Here is an 11,562-nt window from a genome sequence, read left to right as displayed (position 1 = left end):
GCTGGTCGCACGCGACATTTACCAGAGAATTACCCATATATTATCAAAATTTAAAAACTCTTTAACATCCAATTTATTTAAAGTTTATAATCGAAATTAAGAATGTCATTTAAAATCAAGTACTTGCTAATATTTAAAGCTTATTTGAGCTGAAATAGTAAAAAGCTGATGCTCATTTAATGCTTGTAATGAGTCAGATGATTGATCATGTTGTACAGCCACTTGGGCTGATCATGTGGCGCCATGTGGCCAGCATTGCGAACCATAATCTCCACCAAATGCCTGGCGTGCTTCACATAACCAGCGACTTCACCATCGACACGCCATATTTCTCGAGGAGCCACCTTATATTGCTCGGAGCCAGGGAATTTCAATTGCTTCAGATAGTTGCGAGTCAATGGATATGCGACAATGATATCGAGTTGTCCGCTATAGATGCAAACGGTATAGAAGTTGAGCAGTTCAGCAATCCATGGAGCAACCGTGTCCATTACATCCTTCTTCAAATGCTCCTCAACTTTGTTCTCCTTGTCCAAGTCATGGAAGGGCTGCTTGCCCACATGAATGGCACGACGTGTGGCGCCCGATTGCAGGAATTCACCCAACTTGGCATCACCCGGGTCAGGATGCGTGTTCAGATAATTGTAGTACCAATTGTAACCAGTCAAATTGCTGAAAAGGGAACCATTTGTCATGTCGCCATTGATGAGCGAATCGAAGACATCAAAAGCGCAATCCATATCTCGCTTCTCAATGCATTCAGCGCCCTTCTGTTCGGCCGCATGGAACTGCAGCAACCCGTTGTCGTCAATCAATCCCAGCTGATACAAATAGTCGCCATACTTCAGCTGATGCAGTGGATCCGACAGCCCATTGCCAATGGCCACGCCCTTGAGCGGAATATAGACGCGAGTGTCTATAGCATTCTGCACCTTGTGAATGTGATGAGCCAAAGCTGGCACATATTTGCCGGCATAGGATTCACCGGTGACCCAAAAGCCCGAGGAATTGCTCCAGCCAAACAGCTCGTAAAGCTGCATCATGGCCTCGTGCAGATTGCGTCCGACATCGCGTTCATTGGTCGCATATCCTTTCTCATTGTCGGTAAAACTGAAGCCAGTGCCCACAGGATTATCAATGTAGATCAAATTGTGGGTCTTGCTCCATGTGTAGTTGCGCTTCTGCAGTTTGCCCTGGCCATCTAGCTCCAGTGGACCATTCTCGGTGAGCAGGCCGAAGAGCGAAGAAGCGCCTGGTCCTCCTTGCAGCCACAGGACAACGGGTGCATAGTCGGGATCGGTTTCCGAGGGGAAATACCAGAAGAACATGTTCGAGTTGTAGGCCTTATCAACGGTCAAATATCCAGCATAACTTTCAACGCCATGGAATTGCGATCCCGTGACACGAGCCAACGATTGCACCTGCTCCATGGGCACCGATTTGTTGGCGATGAGGGGCGTGAGGAAGAGCGGCTTGCCGGGATCAACGTCATCGTCGTAGAACTTGAAGCGTGGATACGGGTTGACAAAGCTCCGTCTATAGGGTTTATCAGCAGCGACAGCGATGTTAACTATGCAGACAGCGGCTGCTATAATTAAAACCGCACAATGATTTGCGCTTTTCATTGTCTCAGTTGCAGCTGTGGGGCGTTTTTTTTTATTTAATTTATTTGCATGATAATCTGTTATCTGGCAATATGATTCACACTTACCCTTTCTTTGCAATATATGCGATTGCTGCACTTTATCAACTTTTGCTTGCGGCAGCAAAAACTACTCTGAGCCGGCGAAATAAATAAATGATGTTGCAATCAATCTGTGCCGACAACAACAAGTGCGTTTTAAAATGAGTTTTATGTGGCCGTTGGCTGTAGCTCAAAATACCAGATGGTATTTAGTATTTATTTATATGTGACAGTCACTGCTTTGATACTAAAAATACTTGCTCACATTCAAATTTAAAATTCACCTGACGGGTATTTAATAGTTACATGGCTGTTGTAATATTAAAAGTACTTACAGCTTTTTATAAGATATATTAAAATTTATAATTCTAATTCAAATTTTTACTCACAATAATTAAATTCAACTAGTCACCTTTTTAAAAATACACAATTTAAATATTTATATCACTATACTACTATGTCTGTACATATTTGCAAATATTATTATTTGGTCCTTAATTTACTACAAATTTTTATTGTTTTATTATGCTTAGTAAACGTTTTTTGATTTAAATTTAAAATAGAAACTGTAACGTCTTTAAACGTGTAAATACGTTATCGTTGTAGAGCTGTTATATTTTGGTATATTTTTAAAAATATATACCAATATTTGCAGATTTTGGTCACGTTGCAAGAATTAAAATGAATCCGATTTGCAACAAAATGAAAAGAAATTCCAAATAGATAAGCGCTTGCTTTGGGTAATTTACCCAACAATATTAAGTAACTGTGACAACTACAAGATTAACATGTATCAGCCAAACTATTATTATCGAGCAGAGAGCCGCTCAACAATGCTGTCACCTTCAATTGCCGGCTAACAGATAATGAGTCATATCGAGCAGCAGCGGCGACAGCGACGCCAAAATGGAATTACGCTGCTTTCGCTTTTGTTGTGGCCCCAAAACGGAATTTAAGGCATTCCAGTGTAGGCAGCCGAAAGTATTGGACGCGCCAGCTCTCTCAACGCCCAGTAATTAATTGTTATTATTATCGCAATGTTCGATTTCAATTTGGAATTTGCGCGTGGCGGCGCCACCTTCACCACCGAGCTGTTCCAGCTGCTCTCAGCTGGCGGCGTCAGCAAGAACATCGTCTTCTCGCCCTTCTCCATCCAGACGTGCATCGCTTTGGCCTTTGCCGGTGCCCAAGGCGAGACTGCCGATGAAATCGCTACAGGATTGCGTTTCGTTTCCAATTTCCCACCAGAGGTGGCGCAAACCTTCCAGTTTGTGCTGGAAAAATACCGCAACAGTAACCTGCTTAAGATTGCCAACAAACTGTACGTGCAGCAGGGCAAACAACTGAAGGCCGACTATGAGCAGTCCATCAAGGAGCAGTATAACTCTGAGGCAGAGTCCATTAACTTTGCGCTCAGCGATGCAGCAGCTCAATCTATCAATGCTTGGGTTAATGCCAAGACAGAGGGTAAGATTACCGAGCTAGTGACGCCCGATGCCTTCAGTGACAACACACGTTTGGTCCTCTTGAATGCGCTGCACTTCAAGGGCAGCTGGGCGAACAAGTTCCTCGAGGAGCGCACCGAGGAGGATGACTTCTGGGTTGGTGCCGAGGAGACCGTTAAGGTGCCATACATGAATCAGAAGGCCAAATTCGGCTATGGCTTCTTTGATGATCTGGGCTGCACTGCCATTGACATGCCCTACAAGGATTCCGATCTCTCGATGTTTGTGCTGTTGCCTCAGGAGCGTGAGGGTCTTAAGGATCTCGCCGAGAAGCTGAAGAGCGTCAATTTGGTGGATTTGGCTGATAAACTGGTCGTGGAGGAAGTGCATGTGAAGTTCCCCAAATTTAAGGTGGATTACTCCATCGAACTGGCCGATAAGCTGAAACAGGTGAGTTCCATTTCCATTTATTGACACGTCGCTATCTTTAAACTACGTTGCAAAGAAGTATTTATTAGGTTGTTATCGCGAAGGTACGAAAGTACTTTCATTTTAGTGTAGCAACTATTTCGGTGGCTTATCGCTGTCGACGTTCTGTTTGATAAAGCGTCGAGTATCGTAAATATTCGATGCAGTTCATCACTGTGCGGTTTCGGCGTCGTGCTTCAGATCATGTATCAGTAGCCGCAGTTATATAACAAAATATAAAGTCACTTGTGGTGACTTATCTACATAACTGCTTTGCTTACAATGCTAATATCTTATCGAGTACATCCTCTTTAGCTTTTCAGTCGAGTGACCTCATCAATAACATTGTTAAATCATTGTTTATTTTTAAAATATGTATATGCAAACAATTGTTTATTGTTAATGTTGAAGTGTGTATTTCAACTTGGTGGCAATTGGAAATTTATAGCAAACGAGTTAAAACACCTCTGCAATCTCTATAAATGATTATTTTCTTTAAATAGCCATTGCTGTCTGTTTAATTAAACAGTTAGATGTTGAAGAATACAAAAGCTATCAATGTTCCTTTGATTATTACTATTTATTATTTAAACTAGGGTGCTAAAGTTGAGCACCCACAAAAATTGCCATAAAGCACACAATGCCATAAAATTTAATGAAACTCAGTTCATATTTTAAGTTTATATTTTTTAGAGTATGCCGAAGTCGAGCACACCTAACCATTTTCTTTTCTTTTACCTGCTAGCTCGGCATCTCAAAAATGTTTGACGAGGGCGCGGAATTCAACAACCTGCTGGAATCACCCGAGGGTGTGTTCGTCTCGAAGGTGCTGCACAAAGCCACAATTGAGGTCAATGAGGAGGGCACCGAGGCAGCGGCTGCCACTGGCATGATCATGATGACGCGCATGATGACTTTCCCACTGCAGTTCCAAGCGGATCGTCCCTTCCTCTACGTGATCTGGAACAAGAAGAACATTCTGTTCGCTGGTGCTTTTGTTAATGCACCAGATGCTTAAACACGCACTCACTCATTTATTTGTTAAATTTTTTAATTTTGAAAAGCATTTTCTTTTATTTAACGCATTTTTTATTGAATAAATAACGTATATACGACGCACCATAATTTGCAGTTGTTTTTTCTGTTTATGGGCAGCACTGCAAAGAAATCGATTTTAAATCAACGCGCCTCTTTATAGGCCCCCTGAAAATTTATCGAAATTTCGAGGGAAGTGTAGACAGTGGCAAATTATCGGGAGTACATTTTGTTGGCTTCAAAATTTTACATAGATACAATTATTAAATAAAACTGTTTTAACATAACTCTTTTAAATACAAAATCTCAATTTTTAACAAGTTTAAATAAAATTTTTGGGTGCAAAAACATCGATGTTTTAAGAAATTGTAAAAGCATCGATAATTCGCTGGTATAATCGATGAGTCTCCACCTCTAGTTTGCAAAAAGAAAACAATTTGTCGACATATATATAAACGCAATATATATATATATATATATAAATAGAGAATGCGGGCTGAACAATAAACAGTCATGTGGCAATGAGAAGGAATATAGATTAAAGCAATGTCACTGCGTGCACTCCGCAAACGGGACAACACACCATCAACATCAAACAATAGCTCGAAAACAACACTCTTCAAGAAGGCCAACAACACGACGCCAAGCATAACGTTAACAGCTCCGTCACCGTCACCCCGCCAGTCATTGGTAAAGTCTTTGTCTACCATCAGCAGCAGCAGCAGCACACAGAAGCTAATACGTCAACGCAAGCTACTGGGTCGTGTCACACATTCCAATCCGGATTTAACGCAATTCCAACTCCAACGGGGCAACTTCAGGGCTGACAACCTGTTGCGTAGCAAGTCGCAGGGTGATGTTAGCACTGTAGCCCTGGCTGGCAAAACGATACGCACGCTTACGGCAGCCAACGCCAAATCCGAGGTGTGTCTGCAGAGCATTAGTTCGCATAGCTACGAACCAACAACGACGACGACAACAATCAGGAATAATAACATCAAAATGCTGAGCGGAGCGCGTTCGCATCGCGACCTATCTGGTGATCATCATCTGGATTCGGAGGACGGCAGCACGCCACGTCGCATGAGCGAATGCAGCATGGGCTACAGTCAGGCAAGTGGACCTGGAGCCTACTCCAGGCGACGCTCTAGCTCCATGTTCGCTAGCCAGATGTCGCTGGGCGGCGGCGCAGCACCTGTTGATCCCAATGCGCCGCTGCGTGTGCCCATCATTGGCTATGAGGTGATGGAGGAGCGTGCTCGCTTCACCGTGTATAAGTTGCGCGTGGAGAATCCAGATACCAATGACTGTTGGCTGGTGATGAGACGCTACACGGATTTTGTACGTCTCAATGGCAAGCTGAAGCAGGCGTTTCCACATCTCAACTTAATGCTGCCACGCAAGAAGCTCTTTGGTGACAATTTCAATGCTGTATTCCTGGACAATCGTGTGCAGGGACTGCAAATGTTTGTCAATTCCATCATGATGAAGGAACAGTTGCGTAAATCGAAATTGGTGCGCGAGTTCTTTTGCCTGGACGAGCCGCCTTCGTACTCCGAATCCATGGAGGAGTGTCGTGTATGTAGCACATTAATTGAAAGTTGGAATGGTATTTCTATATGTTCTGTTATGTCTTTCCAGGCAATATTTGAGGCTCAGGAGGAGACTATAGCCCATTTGAAGCTGCAAATACAGAGCAAGAACGATCTCATACTTGGTTTGCAGCAGAAGCTGCGCGAGGAAATGATCGAGAAGGAGCAACTGCGTGAGGATTTGAAGTGAGTATAAGTAGTTTATGTGATTGTTACTATCGATAGTAAATGAACGTTTCTTTAAAAGTTTCCTGAGTTCGCAATCAATTGTAAATTTTGTTCAATAATCAATTAAAACTCTTCTCAACCATTTTAAATTCCCATAGATTACTTCTTTACTGTCGTTTACAAACAATCGTTTATTACCGATAGTACTAAATTTAAGACATCTCATTACATATTTGTTTTTCTCTGTGGTTTTGCAGAAATATCAACCTGAATTGCTCACACTGCTCCTCGGCAAATGACAGCACTTCGCTAAAATAGTTGACAGCAGGACGGAGCTACAAACCACAAGAATTCTACAAAAGTGCGTGTGTGTACAATATTATGCTGAGCATAACTCTACGCACTCGCACACAAAGCGCATATCACATACATATATCTCCAACAATGAAAGATAGAACTAACAACAAGCAAACAACAACATATCAGGCGCTAGCAAAAAGGCTCATTTACAACAGTGCTTTAGTATTCAGTCGATAATAAGCCCAAAAGAGATACAAATATTTTTTATATATACATATATGAAAGCGAGATTTTACTCGTCAGATATTTAGCAATTAGCACAATACAATTTACAAAATAATAAAGTCTACAATTAATAATAGGATTACGCACTAAAAATCTTATCGCAAGCACATGAATCACGTTCAAAGACTCGTCATCGCTGGCGGACGTGCATAGGCCTTGGGTATGAAGCCATATTTGCGGGTCTTAGGTGCATATGCCCACAGCCAACCATCGACTGTTTGATTGTTCAGATCCGCATAGATCCAATCACCACGACGCACGGAAAGATCATCGGGAGCCTGCGCCTTGTAATCATAGAGCATCACCAACTCTGTGCCATGATAACGCAAATCATCGGTGCCAATGCCAAGTTGTTGCTGCTGTTGTTGTTGCTGCTGCTGCTGCTGTTGTTGTTGCTGTGCCTGTTGTCCAGCCTGTTGCTGCAATATACTCTCCATGGCATTGAGGCCGCCACCTGTTAGTGTGGCATGATGTTGCATGTTGCTTTCGTTTAAAGGCGCTGCTGCTGGCGTTGCCTTCTGCTGCTGCAGCACACGCACACTGTCGGCGGGATAGATGAAATTGGCTGGCACGAAGCCTTCCTGACCATCGCTGCGCATGATCCAAAACCAATCGGGATCTTCACGATTCAGCACGGTGACAAATTCGCCACGTTCCACCGACAAATCGTTCTCATCGCGTGCAATAAATGTGTAGAGCACAATGCACCGACCCGATGGCTCCTTAATGAATACCGTGCACTCGGCAACCAGCAGATTGTTCTCCAGATTTGTGCCTGGTGCAGTGGCAACCACTGTGATTGGTTCATCGCAGAGCACATCCAGTTTATTGTCGACACCAACACCACCAGCCAGCAATGGTTGATTCTCATCGTGTGGCTGCTCGGGACACTGCTCGCGTGGCAGTTTCTTTTTGATGGCCAACTCCGCCAGCTGTGTGTTGTACGGGGCACAGTAGGAGAAGGGTATGAAACCCTCTTGGCGTGAATCCTGCCCAATGACATAAACCCAATCGTTTTCGCGATATAATATGTTAACCAGTTGGCCACGCTTCACTTCCAGTTCGTCATCCACGCAGGGCGTAAAGTCATGCAGCACAACCATTTTGGAATCGGGACTGTTTACAATATATTATTATAATTATTACTGTAATAATTATAAAACATTATTTTACTTGCCTCAATCCATGTTCCTTTTCAATGCCCACGCGCACTAGAGTTTCTATGCTGGAGGAGCCTGTAATGCGTCCCATGCCCACAGGCGCCAGATCTCGCTCGATGTTGGCATTTGTGGCTGAGGAGGAAAAAAAACAAGTTCGTTGTTCAACTCTTTTGTTCTCTGTACACTTGATGTTGCACATGCGCACCTTTCTTTTTATCGCGACGCATGCGCACTGGACACAAAAATGCCATTTTAGTAATTTTTAACTACTCTTATTTACAATTAACAATGTAATGCACTTTTTAATAAACAATTTGTAGTTTTTTGTGTTGTGTTTATATTCTCATTGGAAAATGCATTTGCAGGTGAGTTCGATTAACTGCTCATCTATCGAGCTGTAATCGTTATTGACCGGCCGCCACAATTAATCGAGAGCGCTTCAAAACAGATATTTGCTGTGTTTTGATTTGTTGGTATTTTGTCATTGCTACTTGTTTTTAATTTATTGCTACGTATCGCTGTGCCATCAAGCGTGTAAGTATTGGAAAGTAATATTTGAATTGCGCATCATATTTATGTTAATATTAATAATAATTAGAGGTACATATTAAATAGTAATTAGAGACCTTCCAAGAGCGCACACCTTGAGGCAGGTTCATTGCAATTGCCCGTTAGTCAACAGTTTAAGTAATTACTAAACTGCTGTAATAATCTTGATATGGATCCAGAATAACTTAGGCACACCTTCCGCTTAGTTCGCCACATTTCCGTCGAGAAATTGCCAACAAACAGAACAAGCAAAGAAAGTCAGGAAATTAGCTGACGCATCGTTGACTTTTGTGCAGGACAAAAGAGAGTTTCAAGGTTGTTCATGTGTTCATCTCTTACTTGTATTTGTACTTGTACTTGCAACAGCATCCCATTTAAAACGGGCAATGTACTATTTTGGTGCCAAGGATAATGCTGTTTGCATGCCATTTTCGATTATTGTTGCACTTCCCAGGAATGTCGAAGGGATGGGCAAACAAAGCGAAAGTATAAAGTACACACAACTAACAAACTGACCTACACATCAGTCCATTCCTTATCCCAGTCCTCCCCAAAAGTCCTCTAAACGAGTTCGTTTTCATTGCCAAAAAAAAAAAAGAAACTGCGCATTACCATTTGAGTGTTGCAGCTGGCGATTATATATAATATATATGTATATATGTATTGGGCATGCCATGTTCATGCCACCCCCTAAATGAACACTTTGTCTCGCACTCGTCTCGCTGTTGACTTTTGCTTACTACGCAGTTGATTTTACATCCCGCTGTTCCAGCTCATCAGCCCATCGCCACCCCAAAATAAAAGTAGCCACCATTAATTCCCATGCCCTATCCCAAGCATAAAAACTGAGAGCGCTTCTCTTCCCCAAGCGACGAGAGGAGAATCGATAGAAAGGCGTCTGCGCTCTTGCTTCACACGTGGAAACCATTCACTAAAAATCACACAATGAAGATGGGGTTGATGTTGGACCACACAGATGCTGTTGCTGTTGCTCCTGCTGCTGATGTTGCCACTGCCACTGCCTCAATTCAAGCAAGGAGCAGACACAGTTGAACCAGTTTGAGACAGGGAAACATCAAGCTAGAACGCGACTGCTTAAGTGGGTCAGTTATTTTTGGAGTCACGCATATTTATTTATGGCTCTTAGCTAGAATCGAGCCCTTGCAGTTGTTTGGTTTGGTTGTCTCTTGCATAACTCATAATGGACTCGTGTCATCCTGGGATTGGGTTTCACTCAAGGTGCTGTAATAAAACTGTCAGCGGCATTACCATTTCCCATGAATTCTAAAGTTACAACATCTACACGACGTGAACATTCACGTCATTCACATCCATTTCATCGGAAATTCACCTCATATCTACATACTGTGTATAGTATATAGTGTGAGCAATAGTCGTAAATCGATTTGCGGTGCTTTCAATTTTCATGAATGGCATTTCAATTTCCCGATGCAACGGCCGACAAAGAAAAAAAAAAAACTATTTGACAGCTCAATTTTGACGAACATTCCCAAAATGTGTAACCTCTATAAATTAACTTTTATGTGCTCTACATTTTCAGTAATGATTCATAAAGACTCTCTCTATTAAGCAAGAATTAAATATTCTGGTTCTTTATACATTTTATCAATAAAGAATTCCAACATATTTTTTATGAGATATGCATAATAATAATCGATTTCTTAAGTAAACATAATTTATCAATTTTTTCCAACTTTGAACTTTTTGCTAAATTTTAATTGAAATTTAAAATTTTTATTTTAGATGATATAGATTTTCCAAGGCAAAAGTTAATATTTCAAAATATCTGAAAATAATTAATAATTAATTAATTAAGAATTGCTTCACACTTTATTTTTAAGATTTGTATAATAATAGATTTTTTAAGTAACACACAATTTATAAATTTTTTATAAATTTGAATTATTTGTGAATTTTAATTTCAATTTTAAATGTTCTTTTTAGATGATATCGATTTTCCAATAATGATTTATAATATTTTCAAATATATGAAAATTATCAATATTTTATTTAAAAGATTTGCATTCAAGTTTTGTAAATAATCCCAATTTATTTATCAAAACTTAGTCAGTTATATTTTGACGAACGTTTTCAATGTTTTCAAATGTGTGTTTTTTTTTAATAATGACTTAAAAAACTCTCTCTATTAAGTAATAGCCTATATAATTGCTACACATTATGTTTAATAATAAATAATTTGGTAAACAATTCCAATTTATTAATTTTTCCTAACCTCAAATTATTTTTAGTACAATTTTAATGAAAGTTTAAAATTTAGTTTTTAGGTTTTTTAGATTTTCAATAAAGACTCGGTATACTAAACAATAATCAGTGCTATAAAATATATGCAAATCTAAACATTGCCAGCATGATAGCTAGAAGTATTATCAATAAACATTTTTATAGTATTTGTTTAATAAAAATTTCTATACATAAATACTTAAAAATATAAAATTTTTCCTAAAATAAAAATTATTAGATTTTAAACCTATTTCGAATTTCAAATTGATGAATGTTTTCTAAAAATGTATGTAATGTTACGATGCTGAAGTAATGCTAATAAAGATTCTCTCTATAAACCTTATAGTATAAAGGAAACTATTCAAAACAAATCAAAACAATAACAAAATGGAAGCTAATTTTTTGGTCATTTTATAAATAATCAAAAATGTTCTATTTTGTATAAATTCAGAATTTATTCTAAAAGGTATTCATGAAGTAATGCTAATAAAGATTCTCACTATAAACTTTATAGTATAAAGGGAAATATTTGAAAATCAAGACATTAACAAAATTAAAGCTCATTTTATGGACATTTTATAAATAATCAAAAATTTTCTATTTTGTATAAATTC

At 39.9% G+C, this 11,562-nt stretch overlaps 4 protein-coding genes across 4 annotated transcripts; 2 read left to right on the top strand and 2 right to left on the bottom strand.

Moving 5' to 3' along the window:
* Nucleotides 1-55: 55 nt before the first annotated feature.
* LOC117570687 (venom serine carboxypeptidase-like) lies at nucleotides 56-1,879 on the bottom strand. Its single transcript, XM_034252488.2, has 2 exons — nucleotides 1,712-1,879; nucleotides 56-1,639 (listed from the first exon to the last, which is right to left on the bottom strand). The coding sequence occupies exon 2, from the start codon at nucleotides 1,623-1,625 to the stop codon at nucleotides 177-179; it is 1,449 nt and encodes a 482-aa protein (XP_034108379.1). The 5' UTR covers nucleotides 1,626-1,639; nucleotides 1,712-1,879; the 3' UTR covers nucleotides 56-176.
* A 698-nt stretch (nucleotides 1,880-2,577) lies between these two features.
* On the top strand, nucleotides 2,578-4,722 carry LOC117570692 (serine protease inhibitor 42Dd). Its single transcript, XM_034252494.2, has 2 exons — nucleotides 2,578-3,579; nucleotides 4,343-4,722. The coding sequence occupies exons 1-2, from the start codon at nucleotides 2,722-2,724 to the stop codon at nucleotides 4,613-4,615; spliced, it is 1,131 nt and encodes a 376-aa protein (XP_034108385.1). The 5' UTR covers nucleotides 2,578-2,721; the 3' UTR covers nucleotides 4,616-4,722.
* A 249-nt stretch (nucleotides 4,723-4,971) lies between these two features.
* Nucleotides 4,972-7,053, top strand: LOC117570690 (uncharacterized). The gene is made up of 3 exons (XM_034252492.2): nucleotides 4,972-6,210; nucleotides 6,274-6,410; nucleotides 6,650-7,053. Exons 1-3 carry the CDS (start codon nucleotides 5,179-5,181, stop codon nucleotides 6,708-6,710), a joined length of 1,230 nt encoding a protein of 409 aa, XP_034108383.1. The 5' UTR covers nucleotides 4,972-5,178; the 3' UTR covers nucleotides 6,711-7,053.
* On the bottom strand, nucleotides 6,809-8,527 carry LOC117570691 (SH3 domain-containing protein Dlish). The gene is made up of 3 exons (XM_034252493.2): nucleotides 8,343-8,527; nucleotides 8,155-8,269; nucleotides 6,809-8,093 (listed from the first exon to the last, which is right to left on the bottom strand). Exons 1-3 carry the CDS (start codon nucleotides 8,386-8,388, stop codon nucleotides 7,097-7,099), a joined length of 1,158 nt encoding a protein of 385 aa, XP_034108384.1. The 5' UTR covers nucleotides 8,389-8,527; the 3' UTR covers nucleotides 6,809-7,096.
* Nucleotides 8,528-11,562: the final 3,035 nt, after the last annotated feature.

The sequence above is a fragment of the Drosophila albomicans genome, chromosome 3 (genome assembly GCF_009650485.2).
Source record: "Drosophila albomicans strain 15112-1751.03 chromosome 3, ASM965048v2, whole genome shotgun sequence".
Taxonomy (NCBI): domain Eukaryota; kingdom Metazoa; phylum Arthropoda; class Insecta; order Diptera; family Drosophilidae; genus Drosophila; species Drosophila albomicans.
This window is presented reverse-complemented; position numbering and strand designations above follow the sequence as displayed.

Bases quoted from the DNA above. Each gene is read 5' to 3' on its own strand.
- LOC117570691 (XM_034252493.2), bottom strand. From the start codon at position 8,388: ATGGCATTTTTGTGTCCAGTGCGCATGCGTCGCGATAAAAAGAAAG. The intron at 8,270-8,342 runs GTGCGCATGTGC...TTTCCTCCTCAG, and splicing joins GCGTCGCGATAAAAAGAAAG to CCACAAATGCCAACATCGAG. The intron at 8,094-8,154 runs GCAAGTAAAATA...TATTGTAAACAG, and splicing joins GAAAAGGAACATGGATTGAG to TCCCGATTCCAAAATGGTTG.
- LOC117570687 (XM_034252488.2), bottom strand. From the start codon at position 1,625: ATGAAAAGCGCAAATCATTGTGCGGTTTTAATTATAGCAGCCGCTGTC.
- LOC117570690 (XM_034252492.2), top strand. From the start codon at position 5,179: ATGTCACTGCGTGCACTCCGCAAACGGGACAACACACCATCAACATCA. The intron at 6,211-6,273 runs GTATGTAGCACA...ATGTCTTTCCAG, and splicing joins AATCCATGGAGGAGTGTCGT to GCAATATTTGAGGCTCAGGA. The intron at 6,411-6,649 runs GTGAGTATAAGT...GTGGTTTTGCAG, and splicing joins CAACTGCGTGAGGATTTGAA to AAATATCAACCTGAATTGCT.
- LOC117570692 (XM_034252494.2), top strand. From the start codon at position 2,722: ATGTTCGATTTCAATTTGGAATTTGCGCGTGGCGGCGCCACCTTCACC. The intron at 3,580-4,342 runs GTGAGTTCCATT...TTTACCTGCTAG, and splicing joins TGGCCGATAAGCTGAAACAG to CTCGGCATCTCAAAAATGTT.